This window comes from Danio aesculapii, chromosome 13 (genome assembly GCF_903798145.1).
Source record: "Danio aesculapii chromosome 13, fDanAes4.1, whole genome shotgun sequence".
NCBI classification, from domain to species: domain Eukaryota; kingdom Metazoa; phylum Chordata; class Actinopteri; order Cypriniformes; family Danionidae; genus Danio; species Danio aesculapii.
This window is the reverse complement of record NC_079447.1, coordinates 10,998,116-11,015,607: the sequence shown is the minus strand read 5'-3', so window position 1 is coordinate 11,015,607 and position 17,492 is coordinate 10,998,116. Positions and strand designations below refer to the sequence as shown.

At 35.3% G+C, this 17,492-nt stretch overlaps 1 protein-coding gene across 1 annotated transcript in view; it reads right to left on the bottom strand.

The window, feature by feature from the left end:
- Positions 1-6,402: 6,402 nt before the first annotated feature.
- The window catches only part of LOC130240101 (kynurenine 3-monooxygenase), a 29,125-nt gene continuing 18,035 nt past the window's right edge, over positions 6,403-17,492 (bottom strand). Inside the window, exons 10-15 of the mRNA XM_056471516.1 lie at positions 16,314-16,461; positions 13,580-13,637; positions 13,039-13,121; positions 11,599-11,700; positions 10,639-10,698; positions 6,403-7,513 (exon numbers count right to left, since the gene is read on the bottom strand). Coding sequence (XP_056327491.1) covers positions 7,373-7,513; positions 10,639-10,698; positions 11,599-11,700; positions 13,039-13,121; positions 13,580-13,637; positions 16,314-16,461 — 592 coding nt within the window. The 3' untranslated portion in view covers positions 6,403-7,372. The remainder of the gene's footprint in view (positions 7,514-10,638; positions 10,699-11,598; positions 11,701-13,038; positions 13,122-13,579; positions 13,638-16,313; positions 16,462-17,492) is intronic.

Sequence of the window (17,492 nt, the reverse complement as noted above, 5' to 3'; positions counted from 1 at the left end):
CTAGTAAATTGAAACTGTGTCAGTCCAGTATTCAGAGTTGAAGTTAAGTTTAGTTCATTTCAGTGTGGTTTAATATTCACTGCTGAAAGTCCAAACACTGAAGAGCAAATCCACCGATGCGCAAGTCCTGAACCTAGCAAGCCAGTGGCAGGGAACAAACTTCACCAATTGACGAAAGTAAAGGAAAAAAAATCTTGAGAGAAACCAGGCTCAGTTGGCCGCGACCATTTCTCCTTATACCGTAGGAACGGTATAACAGAAAGTTTTGTAGGTTTTAAAACCTTGACTTTTCCAAACCGTGGTAAACCTTGAAAATGGTTATCGTCTCATGCCTTGTCACACTGCACTTTTTTGGCCCATTGACTTCCATTTATACGCATGCAAATGCGGCAGACCGGAAACACAAGCTCAAGTTGCGCATGTCGCTGCAGTGCAAAGTTCAAGTTTAGTGAACTCTGACCTGTGAAATCATATTGTGTAATTGTATGTGACCAATAGTAGATTAAAACTTGACCTCTCTGAACAGAAATTTTAAATATGGCACAATCACTTGCTTTATCAATGTCTAATCATCTTGTTTTATCCCGCCCTTTTCCACAGGTCCAAACGACAGAATTTTGTACGCTCAAATTCTAGTGTGACCGCAACTTAACCATATCCCTCATTAGGTGATGAGCAAAACTTAATAAGATGCATGCATGAGATTGTACAGATTAATACGAATTAGACACAAAATCCATAAGTTATGAACTGACGTGAAATTGCATCAGTGTTTTCCCTTTAGGATTGTACTTGAAGGTATAGTTCCAAAATGTAAGCCTGGACTAGAAAAACAGTCAGAAAGGTCAATTTTTGGAAATTGAGACTTATATATCTTAAAGCTGCATAAACAATCTTTCAGTTGATGTAAAATTTATTAGGATTTGGCCAAGATACGTCTATTTAAATAACTGAAATCTGAGGGTTCAAATAAATCTAAATATTGAGAAAACTGCCATTAAAGTTGTCCACCAATGCAAATTACTAATGAGAAATTGAAGTGGAATATAGTTGGAAATGTACTAAATGTTTTAATGGAACCTGATCTTTACTTACTATTCAGATTTATGGCATAAATAAAAAAAAAAAACTATAATTTTGACCCATACAATGTATTTTTGGTCATTGCCAAAACATATACTCAGCAAAGTGAGACAAATAGTAAAAGAAATGTTGTTAATTTGCTCATCCTCAGGCCATTCCAGATGTAGGTCTCTTCAGGAGAACTTTAAAGAAGATTTTTATCTTAAAAAGTGGTCCTTGGTCATTCATAAAAAGAGCTATTGGCACTGAGAATCATCAACTACATCAAGCCAAAACAAAACTAATGGCTCTTGATGACGATATGATATACAACGATAATCTCATTATGGGATTTTACTATCTTACTAAGCTGCAGCATCCAAAATACCACAGTTAAACATATAAATAACATAAAACAAGTACATTTTCTGATGAAAAATACACTGCACTTGTCTTGCTCTTGGTTGTAAAGAAACAACGTCAGCTCACATGTGAGTTTGTAAGGATAGTTCATTCAAAATAACAAACAAAATTACCCCACCATTTACTCGCACTTAACTCGAAGCTTTAAAAACTTTTGGGATTTTATTTCTTCTGTTGAACACAAAGATATTCCGAAGAATGCTTGGATAAAGCAGCTATTGACACAGAGTATACTATGGATACTATAGAAATATTCTAATTCTAGGCAACATTCTTCAGTATATTGTGTTCGACAAAAGAAACACAGGTTTGTATCAAGTTAAAGATGTGTAAATCATGACAATTTTCAATTTTGTGTGAACTATCCCTTCAACAACTAACGTTAACAGCGAATCTTTATTGAATGAATATCCCTTTAAGAACCCCCAAAACATAAATGCAGTGCATTTAAACCATCATACATATATAGTAATGCCCATATAGAGTAGAAAAACTATTGAATATGTAGATTTTAGTCACTTTGTTGGTATAATTTTGGCTTAAATATTTGCCCTTATTTTAACTAAAGTTTTTCCTGATTGGTTTTCACAGATGTAGCCTATTTATTGACAAGAATAGATTTCAGCAAAATAGGCTGGGCAAACCACTCACACTAGCATCTGCATTTCACATATTGGACACCACCCATAATAATGCTAAAAGTGAAAACAACATACCTCAATAATGAAACCTCCCGGATAGTAGCGGTAAAGAAGCTCGTGTCCTTTTCAAACCATCTGATCTATGCTGGTCCAACCCGCCGATTTCATGCGCCACGTTGGTGAAATCCGGTTCAGTCATTAATTTTCATATATTGTAGAAAAGAGTAATACTAAAACGTCTTTTATAAATACCGCTGGTTCTGACGTCGAGCATCCAGATGGAAATCAGCATGTTTTTTGTTAGTAAACTTTGTGAAAGCGTGCGTCAAACACAAACCATCTATAATGTTGCGACGCAAAAGTTGTTGCCTTGGCGCGAAATTCCAGATCACGTGGATGATCTTTGACTGGATTTCTACAACAAATGGCCAAGACTTTATGTAATGCAATTCGTTTACTCTGAATTACAGTGTTTTTTTCCGTGTTCTGTTTTGAATTTATTTCTTGCAATTCAGTTTACATCTTGCAATTAGCCTATAGTAGCCCAGAAGTGGCCACTTCTCAATGTTTTGAGGCCACTGTAAATGATTTAAAGGGATAGTTCACCTCAAAATGAAAATTCTGTCATTTTCATTAAGGATGTGCTGTGTGATTTGTGGAAAATATCTAATTGCAATAATTTTTTTTAACAGATATAGCGATTTGATTTGCAATTTAATTTTGTAGTCAAGCTTCAGCTCAATATTCTGTATCAGCAGTGTGTTAAAAAAGGAACTGAAAAGATTTTAACTAATTCCAAATTTTATTCAAATTTTTGTTTATAAATATTCAGAAATTAAACACTCATTTTTCTCTAGAGCAAACAGTAGTGATTCGTGGCATTAGATATCTCCTGGTGCCTTCGAGATGTTTTTTTTTTTCATATGGTGTAACAGCTGCAAACAACTCTGAAATTATACTTTGCTGTGGCTTGCTACTAGTTTGAGTGATGCTGGCAGTACTATTAGTTGACTTTTTAGCAAGACACTCCTCATATAGCTGCCTGTGGTGCTTTTTCAGGTGCTGGTTGTTGTATTTCCTCATGCCGTGGCAACAATTCTGCGACAACTATTACCAATGACTTGATTTAGTTTGGTGTCTGTGACTTTAAAACCAAAATATTCCCATATTATATACCGTATAGTTTGGTTGCGCAATTCTGATTGGGCAGAACGAAAGTGTGCTCACTCAATTGGCTTGTAAGACTGTCACAAAGTGGGCAGTCAAGCATTTGCTCTGGGTGGGAGAAATTATATATTGCATATATATATTTCATATCGCAGCGATTAGCTAATCGCATTATTTCAAATCGCGGATGCGATTCGATTAATCGCACACCCCTAGTCCAAAGACATGCACTATAGGTGAATTGAATAAACTAAATTGGATTTAGAGTATGTGTGTGAATGTGTGTATGGATGTTTCCCAGTACTGGGTTGCAGCTAGAAGGGCATCCGCTGTGTGAAACATATGCTGGATAAGTTGGTTGTTCATCCCGCTGATGAATAAAGTGACTAAACAGAAGAACAATGAATAAATGAAAAATGGAGAGTAAATACTAAGTACATTTTTATTTTTGGGTGAACTATCTTTAAGAATGGATGTGAATTGGTGATAATGAAAACATGAGTGAATTTCATTCATATTATGCCTGTTTATACTACACTAAATGCTCATTTTAACCTCAACAGCTCACAATTTTGGCTTTTTTTTATAGTTTATGGGTCTCTATAAACACTTTTTGTGTTTACAAATTACCCAAACTGATTTAATACACAAAAACTACATATGCTGATACATTTATGATTTTGTAAATTCCAAAAAGGACAGAAAGCCTGCTTGAGTGGTTCAGATGGCATCTGTTATCTCATTCATGGATTATGGCTCACAAAGGATTTGTAAGTTAAATGCAAACGAGGATTGATGTGAGATTTTACACAACAGTGAAAGACCATCAGTAGAATTTAACATCTCTAAACGCTAAAAATAAAAAAATTGAACAGTACATGAACAAAAATATTTATTCAGTCGCTTTTATCTTATTGTAAAACCACAAGAATAACAGACTCTGATCATCTTGACTTTTAAAAAACTAAAAACAAAAAGAAATTACATCTTGGTGCTTGGAAATTTCACCGCCCACAATGACGCCCACTGAGAATTATTTCTTTCTCACCTCGCAACTATTTAAAACTCATGATGATTGAATTAATGAAATGTTCTGGTTTCAATAGACATTGCTAGATAATGTTGATTATCACAGACAGTATAGAATAATCTCCACTTAAACTGAAGTACACAAAACCAGGTTTCAGTTGTTTCAAAAAGTTTCACTTCAAAGTCTTTAAAATAGACAATATAGAAAATGTAGAGCTCCAATACTAAACATTTTACAGACTAATTTCTGCATTTTAGACAGTGGAGCATGCAACACTAGCAATGCGGACTTGAAAGCATTTACTTGCTTTACATTGAAACATCTGTTACTGAGGATATAAGTGCTTTAACAAATGTAGCATCTGTACATTTCTGCTTTAAACCATCTGGCGGACTGTACTTCCATTGCACTATATTGAGGGACTAGATTAGTTAACGGATTATTATTATTATTACTAAATTATTTTCTGTTCAATGAGAGTTTAATTTGTATTAAATAGGGCTCTGTTTACACTTGGTATTAAAATGCATGTTTTGGCTGATCCTTTTACAAGTATACAACAGGATACAGCTGTAAACAGGGTCTGAAGTGTTATCCACATCATATCACTTCCAGAGGTGTTTAAAACACATTCAACCAGGTTGCTTTCACTGTGTAAACGCTGATGAAACAGCCACAAAAGTTCATCTAAATTGTTGAACACTGCAAATAATCCTTTTCTTGCATAAAGTTTTGTCTTGTTTCAAGTCCAATTATCCAAAAATTATTAAATCAAGCATCTTCTAGACAAGCCTAAATACTGTCTGGTTTTCAGAAATAATAGGTCAAAATTAAGTTGTGTGTTTTCCTCAAGACAAGCGAAATAATCTTGTTTTCATTAAGACGATTCATTTACTCAGCCCAATTGGCAGATTATTTAGCTTGTTTAAGTCAATAATCAATTTATTTTGACACATTATTTTACATATTATTTTGACATAACAACAAGATGACATTTTTTACATGTCTAGATGCTTCATGATTTTGGAATTTGTAGATTTTTGGGCTACAAACAAGACAAAAACTTTATGAAAAGAAGACAAGAAAAGCTTTTGTTTGCAGTGAAGTACACCAGCCAGACAAGATTTAAACTGTGCTGTATTAAAAAAGAAAGCAAAATCTAATTATAAATTATTGTTTTTTTATTTCAAAGATGAAAAAAAATATTTTAAAAAACCCAACATTGTTTTAAAAAGTCTTTAAACTTCAAAAACAAAATTCTAGGTCTTAAATTGAATGAGATATTGTCTTGTAGTTATTAAATCATTTTAAACAGGTCTTAGGGTGCTTTCACACATTGTTCAATTGCCTGGACCGAACCCAAGCCCCCCTTGCCACCTTCTCAGCTGGTTTGTGTTCACATTGTCTTTTTTCCTTCTGAACCCCAGTACGCTTACGTCATCAATCTGCTGTTTTGTGTACAGCTGTTGCTAGGTTGTCCACTAAAGCAAAGCGCCAAAATGGAGACGTCTGCATATCATAGTCGTTCTGCTTTTAATGAATCTTTTAGTTTTGTTATCAAAATCAAAATACAGAGAGCCACTTGCGTCTATCTGCCGCAAAAAAAAAAAAAAAAAATGAAAACGTTCAGAACATCACAAGATGTCTGCAGAAGTAATGTGGAGACAAGCAGACATTATCACTGTTTGCACTGGGTCAGTCTGGCTTGTCGCCAAAGTAGATGATACACAGTCAAACACACACGAATGAACGTTAGGAAAATGAAGTTTGTTGTACTGTTGGCAGTTCCCTTCTGTTATTTGTATGATTGCATTCATACCAGAACTGAACTGTACCAGAGTTCGCAGTCGCACGAACCGTACCCCAGACCACCTCTTTTAGGCGGACTCGGGTACAGTTCACGGGTGCGCACCTGAGTTCAGAAGACAGCATTCACACTAGTTAAACATACTGTTTTCTGACGTCAAACAAACTCGGGTGCAAACCAAAAGTGCTAGTGTGAAAGCAGCCTTAATATTTCAATGTTAATGTAAAGCTGCCCAATTGGGGCAAGACCCGACAAAACTCTATTTATAACTGTTTTTAGCAGTATGGTTTAATTATCGCTTACAATAACATTTGTATAAAAGTTCTCCATATATACCATAACATATTGGGTGAGGACACTAACCTGGACTTTACTAGAACTATGTTAAGCTGCTTTGACACAATCTACATTGTTAAAAGAGTTGAATTGAACTGTTGTGCATACATTTAGCTTATTATAGTCAATGCTTTTAAAAAAAATAACAAAAATGTGTGTATGCATACAACTTGGGGTTGCTTGTTTTGGCACATTGTTTAAAATATGTGGCTGAGAAATAACTAGAATTTTTCTGATAATAAAAAAAAATCCTTAGTGGTTAGCTGTGTATACATCTGAAATTTCTTTTATAATGGTTTTAAAAAGCAGCATGGTGGCGTAGTGGGTAGTGATTTCACAATTTCGGCATTTCTATGTGGAGTTTGCATGCTTTCCCTGTGTTCACGTGAGTTTCCTCTGGATGCTCCGGTTTCCCCCACAAGTCCAAAGACATGTGATGAATTGGGTAAGCTAAATTGGCCGTAGTGTATGTCTGTGAATGAGCTGGAAGGGCATCTGCTGCATAAAACATGTGCTGGATAAGTTGGCGGTTCATTCCGCTGTGGTAACCCCAGATTAATAAAGGGACTAAGCTGGTAAAAAAATAAATGAATGAATGAATGGTCTTAAAAATGCCTATAAAAGTCTTACATTTGAAACCCTGGATCGCAAAAGAGGCCATGCATCAAGATTGTAGATGTAGATTGTGATTGTAGATTGCTGGACAGAAGAGATGGATTAAAACACCAGGTGTAAAAAGGAATGTTCTCCCTCATATACTTGTGATATAACAAAATGCATCCTAATACCAGGTGTAAACAGGGTCTAAGTCTTCAACTTTGGTCTATTTTAAAAGCCAGATATTTCTTCTTTGATATGTCAAGGCTAAACAGCAGTGTGTTTCCAGTGCTGTGGGTTTTCTTCATTTCAGAAGTGCTTTAAAGCAAGTATGCGGGTCCACAGCTGCTGTGCAGAGATACTGGGCAGTTTGTGAGAGTTTTTGACCAACACATACGTCCCGCCTGCAGCAGACACAAATCCACACAGCCACAGACCCCGAGTGATCACCTGAAAAACAGAGATAGATCACACATAGATTTTGTACCAGAATGTTCTAAAAGATTTTCAAATCTATCTTTTAAGTTTAATCATGCAGGTTTATGGATATTAATATTAGGTTAGATTTAGGTTGTAACCAAAATTCAATGTCTAGCCAGCGTCTGGACAACGTTATTTTGGTATCCAGTAATGACGGTTGTGTTGGAAAGTGACCAAAATCCAACATCGAGCCAACATCTTAAACTAACGTCATGTTTATTCATCAGGTATGGCAACTAATATCCAATGTCTGATAGACATCATACTGGTAACGTCCACACAACGTCAAGCTTTAACATCATTAGACTTTTTTCGTTCTGACATCAACCTGGTTGTCATTTGAAAACAAAATGTAATATCACCACGACACTGGGGTGCAACGTCAATCTGAAGTCCTGTGCTTGCTGGGAACTACTACTAAAATGAGTTAAAAACAACACAATTGGTAAGGTTTTTTTGATGAATGCTTAATTTTTTATGTTTAACTCACTTAAAATTTATAAAAAAAAAAAAAAAGACTAGGTTTAACTTAGATGGATATGTGCTGGGACAACATAAATGAAATGGGGAAAGCTGCTTTTTTACAGTGTAGATTTATTCTAAAAAAGCATCATGCATACATTTAAAGGGATAGTTCACCCATTTACTCACACTCATTGGGTTTATTTTAAACCCTTATGAATTTTGTATCAAGTGGAGGATGAGTACATGATGACAGATTTTCATTTTTGGGTGAACTGTCCCTTTAACTATGTAGTATTTCGTTTTACAATGAACCAAATATTCTGCTTTGATAATTAAAGGCTAGTTAAAACATTTGAGGACAATAAATTAATCTAATTAATGCTTTTAAAAAAGAATGCATTAAACTGACTAAGATTGGCAGTAAATATATTTCTAATTTCTTTAAATTCTGTCCTTTTTTACTTTCATTTAATAAAAAGTGTCCTGAAACAAGTATCACAGTTTGGAAAAAAATATGAACTATTATTATAATATTAGAATTAATAATGTTTATGTGGTGGGCAGTGGTTAGCACTGTCATCACACAGCAAGAAGGTCACTGGTTTGAATCCTGGCTGGGCCAGTTGGCATTTCTGTGTGGAATTTGCATGTTCTCCCTGTGTTCACGTATGTTTCCTATGGTTTCCCCCACAGTCCAAAGACATGCGCTATAGGTGAATTGGATGAACTAAATTGGCCGTTGTGTATGAGTGTGTGTAAATGAGAGTGTATGGGTGTTTCCCAGTACAGGGTTTCAGCTGGATGGGCATCTGCTGCGTAAAACATATGCTGGAATAGTTGGCGGTTCATTCCACTGTGGCGACCCCTAATAAATAAGGGACTAAGCCCAAGGAAAATGAATGAATGAATGAATGTTTAGTGGATGTTGGCACTAATTTAATGCATAAATTTATGCAGATTTACTCTAACAAAAATAGATTTTTTGGAGCAATTAAACTTTTCAAACAAGGTCTTAGGATTGCATGTCAGTGCATGCATACGTGTGCATGTGTGTGTACGTGTGTTCATTTAGCAAGCCCACCTGCAAAACCTTCACAGTTTCATATTTACTTTCACAATTTAATTAAATAATTAAATAAATGAAACATTCAATCTATAAGGACAGAAATTGCCAAAAATCACCAGAGAGTAAAATACCTCAGCTGTTACATTTTAAAATTACATTTGAAATGGAGTTTACTTGTTAAGAAAAGTTCGACAGCGTCCATGCCTCACCAACCAATCACCTACTACCTAAAAGGCAAACCAGCTCTCTAGCACTGTTCTTCACGTTCTCTTAAACCCACCCTCCCTCCCTCTATTTCCTTGCTTCCCATTAACAATTCTTATAACCTTCTCTTACCTCCTTGCTTGAATCAGGTGGTCCTAATCACTCTACCAAATTATTACAGAAACGGTACCCCACTCTGAGTCTGGGCATCATTGTAGGATCAACCTACCTACCTACCTGTTCACTATTTATCCTCTTACTTCCATTTCCCTTCATCCCACTGTTCCCTTACCACCCCTTTTCATCCCTACATCCCTACAATAAAGTCTACCTTCAAGAATTCACACTTAGCTGATGATTGATTATAAAGCTTGTTTGGCATGCTGTCTCGAGAGAGAGCCCTGAGCTTATGAGATCCTGGGCTTCCTCCCGTTTGCAGGGCGAGAGGGGAGTTTGAGCTCAGGTAGATCTTGATGACTCCCCCTAGTTTATTTGTAGCTAAGTCACGGATCTGGATGACTGAGGAGAGGTGTACTTGCTGAGAGCTTGACTATGGTATAAATTAAGTGTGTTCAATTTACTTGGGATGTGTGTTATTTGGACTGTGGGAGGAAACCGGAGAACCCGGGGAAAACCCACGCGAGCACAGGGAGAACAAGTGAAACTTCGCACTGAAATGTCGTCTGGTTTAGTAGGGACTTAAACCAGAGGCATTCTTGCTGTGAGGCAACAGCGCTAATCACTGGGCCACCCTGTCGCCTGTTTGAAAAGGAGGGAATGTAGGGTTGGGTGGGGGCGAGGGGGTTCCTCAACACGAAGATATTGAGATAAGAAAACTCTGGTTATTTATAGTGAGTTAGGAATCATCTGATTGGATAATCGATCGTGAGCTGATGCTGGAACAGCTGAGAACAATCATAAGCACGTGATCCTCTTAAAATTCGTTTATAAATAAACTTCACTTAAAGTGTGGCATGGGCCATGCTGGTGAAAGTATTTTAAAGACTCTAAAAAATAATGGTTGACTCCATTGCATCACAAAAACAAAAGAAAAAGAAAAAAGCTTGTTTATTTCAGTGCTGGAGAGACACTTTCATTGCTTCAGCAGGATATTTTGGGAGTTTCTAAAAAAAACTCCACACAAAGAAACTTATTTTTCCCCATCAGACTGTAATCTGCTATTATCACCATTACATTAATAGATCTTCACATGAAATAATGTTTTTGCAGAACGCTCAGAGCAGAAGAGCTTTATAAAACTCTCTGTATTAAGCCCACCATGAGTCCTGATTTCACCTGACACATTTATCAGTTAAACCATGCTGTCAAACACTTTAAAACACACAGGTTTGGTCTTTACCGTATTTTGCCAATGCCAGCGGTTCACAGCATCATTGTAGCGTGTTCTGGTGAACGTGACCTAAGAGGCGCAAAAAACAAACACATGAGTTCGTCAACCATCTACATTTACATGTAGCCATTCAGCAGACATTTATTCATCCACAGTGACCTACAAATGAGAACAATAGAAGTAATCAACAAAAATATGTAAATTATATGATTATTGTGTATAATTTTGGAATAATTACGGTTAAATAAATTGTGGTTAAACAATTAGTGATTAAATAATTTTAATTAATTTATAAATGATGTATTCAGAAAGAAAGAGAGTTCAATTACATTCATTCATCTTTCATTTTCTTTTCGACTCAGTTCCTTTATTAATCAGGGGTCGCCACAGCGGAATGAACCATCAACTTATCCAGCACATGTTTTACACAGCGGATGCCCTTCCAGCTGCAACCCATCACTGGGAAACATCCATACACTCCCATTCACACCAATACACCACAGACAATTTAGCCCACCCAATTTACCAAATATTACCCAGCATGTACGTTGATGTCAAAACAACATCAAAAAACACGTCAAAGTCCACATCAATGTCCAAATGTCCAAAACTTGACGTCTATTTGACATCCAAACATTGATGCCTTATTGACCACCAACTTAATAACACAAAAAGTATATTATAAGATTAGTTTTCACCTGAAAGCTTCAATTACAAATTTACACTTTTGTATCTATATAATTCATGTAAACTACCTTGATGTCAAAACAACATTAAATTGACATCCAACATTGACCTTAAAAAACATGAACTGTGCTGTAATCAATTTTATGTCTTTTTATGAGGATGTTGGCTATCAATTTAATGTTGCTTTGACATCAATGTAGTCAACTGACATCAAATCGTTAGCATTTTTGATATCCTAGGTAGAAACTAACATCAACATACAGCAGAAAAACAGGCTCTTACCATTGTGTAAAGTGGAACGATTGTCTTTGGCATTAAGAAGTGCAGGAGATTGTCCAGGTATTTTCGAAAGATGAAGTACTTGGAATTGACGTGTGCTCTCATCTATGACAGAAATCACACATGAGGATGAAGATAACGGCAGGATTTAATGGTCAGGCAGTGAAGCTTGTGTTTTCATCCAGCCATCAGTAATGAGGTTGACCTGAGTCGCTGTGGCCTGAATGTCACATCCGATCAACAAATAGTGTAAAAATCTGGCAGCGTTTTTTATACTGTAATATATGTGAGCATGCTGCTTAATGAAGCGGAAAAACATGGACAGCTCTTATAAACAAGCTTGTTTAACTACAAACTCATGACCTTGACGCCGCTACTCTGGTCTGAGCTACAGGAATATTATTACGTCTTACATCTATGCATCAGGAATGTATATATATACTATGTTATTTGAATGAATTCTAAAGGATCACATGACTAGAGAAATGATGCTGTGAATTCAGCTTTGAATCACAGAAATAAATGACAATTAAATATATATATATATATATTCACATAGAAAACAGTTGCTTTAAACTGAATTTAGTTATATTTTTGATTTTAAACAAATATACAGCAGGTTAAGTTTTAAACGTCATGATTTGTCCTGGTAAAACATAATTAAAAATCTTGACTTCCCATTACCCCTGTAGAAAACACAGCAGAATTAAAATGCAAAACAAGATTACTACACTAGGCTAGAATACTACGTTACGTTTGCTGCTATCTCCGTGGTCTCTGGCCAGGGGGAGGCTAAGACTTCCCCAGCCTTACACACGCTCCGCCTATGTGCCTATGGATACATTTCTGAGAACAAATGGCTGCATTTTGTGTGTAAAACAAATGCTATGGGGCAGTATGGCTGATTGCTTAACTCCGTTTGGACAGCTTTTCTAGCATGACTGGTTTAAAAACCAGGTCAAACGAAACCCAAAACACAGTGCAGTGTAATACTGTGGTAGAAGCATGTGGCAGCGATGGCTTTTCTCTTCTTGTTTGCTTTTGAAAACACTATCTGTTGGGTTTAGGAAACAGGACAGGTGGATCAGTTGATATCAAGCTGATAAACGCATGACAAGCCCAATGGATCTCTCACGGATACGTGCCAGAAGGACGCCAGAAACGTACACATCGGTCTCTGGTGGATTAATGAGATATGAGAAAACATGCCTAAGCAATGTATTTGAGTTTGTCAAAAATGATCCCTCTATTGGATTTGTGACAACAAAAACTGCTAGAAAACATAGCCCAGGGTACATATTGCTCAGATCTCAAAAATATAGCCCTGGGCACATATTTTCAAAGAGTCTGGGTGCATTTATTGGTTCTTCATCATGGAGCCACTGATGCCATTATTTATTTTTAAGAGAGTGTCAAGTGTTTAGATGCGGTGCTTTGGCTGACCTCGATATAGTTGTACATGGCCAGGTCAGCGATGGCGTGATCGTCAGGAACACGGACTCTGGTGTACTCCTGAAGCACAGCCGCTGCACACAGATCAGATCAACATATTTCATGCACTTCTCTTACCATTTATTCAAGTTTTTTATTTGTAAAGTGCTTTTCACAATAATTATCTACGTGTGTATGTGTTTTAAAATGGATCAGTAGCAAAATATGAAAAGAAAATCGGCACACTGCCACTTGATCACTTGACTGCCAATTGATCAGAACACTTTATAATTATTGTTTTATCGATGTCTGTATGTGTTTTAGACTTGATTTGAACAACTTTTGTGTCCCTGTCTGTAATTTATGACCAATTTATTGGTTTCAGTTCTGTCTAAGTCTTTACTTATCTGAAATGATCTGAACTATTTCATCATGTATACATAAGTAAAACAATTAATATATTAATTTAGCTTTAGGTAATGAACAAATTTTATATGGATTTATTTCATTTCAAAATTCATGTTAAGATTACTAGAAGATGGTTCTGTCTTACCAAGGTTTTCATTGAACTTGTCCATTATCTCATCAAAAACTAAACAATCCTCAAAGCCCTGTGAATAAAAGTAAAAAACTAATTAGCTTTCTGTAAAACTCAAAAAAAAAAAAACAAGACAGGTCACATTTATTTGGTTATTAATATCTTGTCTTCTATGTAAAAAGAAATGTTAGTGTATCTTTCAATTTACCATAATTATGTAAAAATAAAAACATACAAAATAAATGTTACTGTATATTACATAAATATTACTGGAAATATAAAATATAAACATTGCTTAATATTATTTACATTTCTTTAGTAGGGTGCTAAAGTAATATTTATGAATATTATTAATTTACACTTTAGCTTAATTAGGTAATTCAAAACTTAAAGGGCACCTATGGTAAAAACTTTTCAAGCTGCTTGGACAGACATATGTGCATGTATGGTATATAGACCATCATATTGGGGTGATATAAGCACACCCAGTGTTTTTTTTTTTTTTTCAATTTAACAACATAAAAAACGGTAGACCAATTGGAGCGGTTTTCAGATCGACCGCAACTTTACATAGGAGTGCGGTCCCCCCGCCCACCAATATTGATTGACAGGCGCGTCATCATATCCTCAGTTTGTTGATTCACGTCCGCCATTTTCAGCGTGAGCTGAAGCGATATCACTAAAGGAACACCCTTGCTCTATTTTTAGATGCAAGGCTCATTGGGCTCAACACAAGATCAATATTCTCCACATTATCGCTCTAATCGGAATTATTGGTTGTATCTTTAGGTAGGTTTGCAAACATGTGTACTTCTCATTGAGTCTACCTTATACTTCAGCCGTTTGCATTTCTCGCGATCACAGAAGCTCCCTGTGATCTTAACTAGGTGCTGCAACACCTGATGCTGCGCCATGCATTTTAGAATTCTAAACATAGGTTTCTATCAGGGTACACACAACGGTGCGACGATTCGGGACACTTCATGTTTCTGGTGCGCCGCAGAGAGTGTCTGGTGTGCTGTGTCGCGGCTTCGACCGATGCATCCCGTGCCTCAGTCAAAGTTAATTAAGTGTGCGTGGTTATTAGTCTCGGTGTACAAGCTCGGTACCTGAAACTAGCACACAGTTGGCTGTAAAACTATACAAAGACACAAATGATTTTGTACTCTCTGCTTGGTCTGTGTCCGAGTCGTATATGTACGACTGATTGCTGATCCTTTCACTCCTGCTCCTTCTCTCAGTCTGCCCAAACAAAGAGCAGGTGAGCTCATGGCTCCACCCCCTTGTTACGTTGGACGGGAAGCTGAAACTAATTTACATGTGAAGCAAGACACCCCTAAATCAGGGAACTGTGGACCCCAACATGACACTTTTTAACACATTATAATAAAAAAATCTGAATTATGTTTTAAACTGAACCTAAACTGGCACACTCAGAAGAACCATAATATTAATATTAAATCATAAAAGAGAGGTAAACTATGTGCCCTTTAAAGTATTAATTAATTAATTAATTACTTAAAAATATACATTTATTTAGTTGCTAAAATAACATTATATTATATTATATTATATTATATTATATTATATTATATTATATTACATTATATTATATTATATTATATTATATTATATTATATTATATTATATTATATTATATTATATTATATTATATTATTCATTTGCTTTTTGGCTTAGTCCTTTTATTCATCAGGGGTCGCTACAGTGGAATGAACCGCCAACTTATCCAGCATATGTTTTATGCAGCGGATGCCCATCACTGGGAAACACCCACACACTCTTGCATACACACACATACACTACGGCCAATTTAACTTATTCAATTCTCCTATAGCGCATGTCTTTGGACTGTGAGGTAAACCGGAGCACCCGGAGAAAACCCACACAAACACGGGGAGAACATGCTGGGGCTTGACCTTCTTGCTGTGAGGTGATTGTGCTACCCACTGCGCCACCGAGAAGCCCTTTACTATATTATATTATATTATATTATATTATATTATATTATATTATATTATATTATATTATATTATATTATATTATATTATATTATATTATATTATATTATATTATATTATATTATATTATATCATATTATATTATATTATATAACACACACACATATATATATATATATATATATATATATATATATATATATATATATATATATATATATATATATATATATATATATGTTATATAATATAATATAATATATTATATAACATATATATATATATATATATATATATATATATATGTATATATATATATATATAAAACAAAAACTTAAAAAAATTATGAAATTATTAAAATTAAACAAATTATTTAAAAATAAAAACTTTCACAAACAACAACAAATTAACAATTAATACTATACATTTATTTAGTTAGTTGCTAAAGTAAAAACATTTATTATAATATATTTTATTGTAACGACAACTTAAATAAAGAATTAAATAAATCATTACAATTAAACATATTTTTTTTAAATAACAACCCTCTCAAACAACAAATTAACTTTAATTGTCATTTTGATTTAACAAAAGGCCTCGATAATTCAGAGCAATAATTTCTTTATCATTTGTTTAATATTTGTTTATACTGTTGAATGCATTTCAGCTGTAAACTGCACCTGACTGTTCAGGTTATGTTTACATTATCGAGAGCAATAACCGCTGAAAAAAAGCAGTTTCAGAAATAACATCTTTCCACCTCCACTTACTGCATTCATGCCTTGCCCATAGAAAGGCACGACAGCGTGGGCCGCGTCTCCCATCAGCACACACTTCTCAAACAGATGATACGGGCAGCACTTGACGGAGACCATGGCCTGAGCCGGCAGACGGAAGAAATCCTGCTTCAGAGCCTCTCTGATAAAGCACATAAAAACACACACACACACACACACACACACACACACATGAACACGACAGAGCCGCAACACAAAGATCAAGATTCAAACACCCACATCATCGCAAGTCTAAATGACAACATATTAATTTAAAGTGTTACAAAAATATCTTTTCATGTGGATAGGTTGTGATAAACAACTATTATTAATGCATTTGTCACTTAATAATTCATTACGGCATCAAAAAATGTGGTAAAAAAAAAAAAATTGTAAACAAAAATCCCTGATATTCATGACCTGGACAAAAAAAGTCTCAGACTCGAATTGTCTTTTAAAATGGCTTTTAAAATTCCATGATAATTCAGAAATTCCTTGACCTGTGGGAACCCTGCCAGTCCTTCCCAGCCAGGAGTTGAACCAGGAACATAAATATGTGATTTGTTGTTGTTATTATCAGCTGTCTATTCAGAATGTGAGAATCACGACCTCTATTTTATTAACAATAATAATAAGAATAATAATAATAATAACATTTTATTGTTATATATATTTAATAGGCAGCAATAAAATAGGTGAATTGGGTAAGCTAAATTGTCCGTAGTGTATGTGTGTGAATGAGTGTGTATGGATGTTTCCCAGTGATGGGTTGCAGCTGGAAGGGCATATGCTGGATAAGTTGGCGGTTCATTCCACTGTGGCAACCCTAGATTAATAAAGGGACTAAGCCGAAAAGAAAATGATTGAATGAATGAATGAATATATTTTATTATTGAAAATGCGACTCTCTCTACAGCATGAGCACAGCATCACCGTAAACAGACACAACACTATTTACTCTGAGCCACAATGACTCACTGCATCATTATGATAATTATGCCATTTAATGTAGGACAGGCTCATCCGAACCTGCTTTTCATTCAGATAAACACATTTTGAGCATTGCACAGTGTGTGGTCACTATTCACATTGTTATTCAACATATTTTATCGAAAGCTGAAAATAAACTATTTATTCAAGGTTATGGTTCATCCAGAAAGATTTATTGACCAT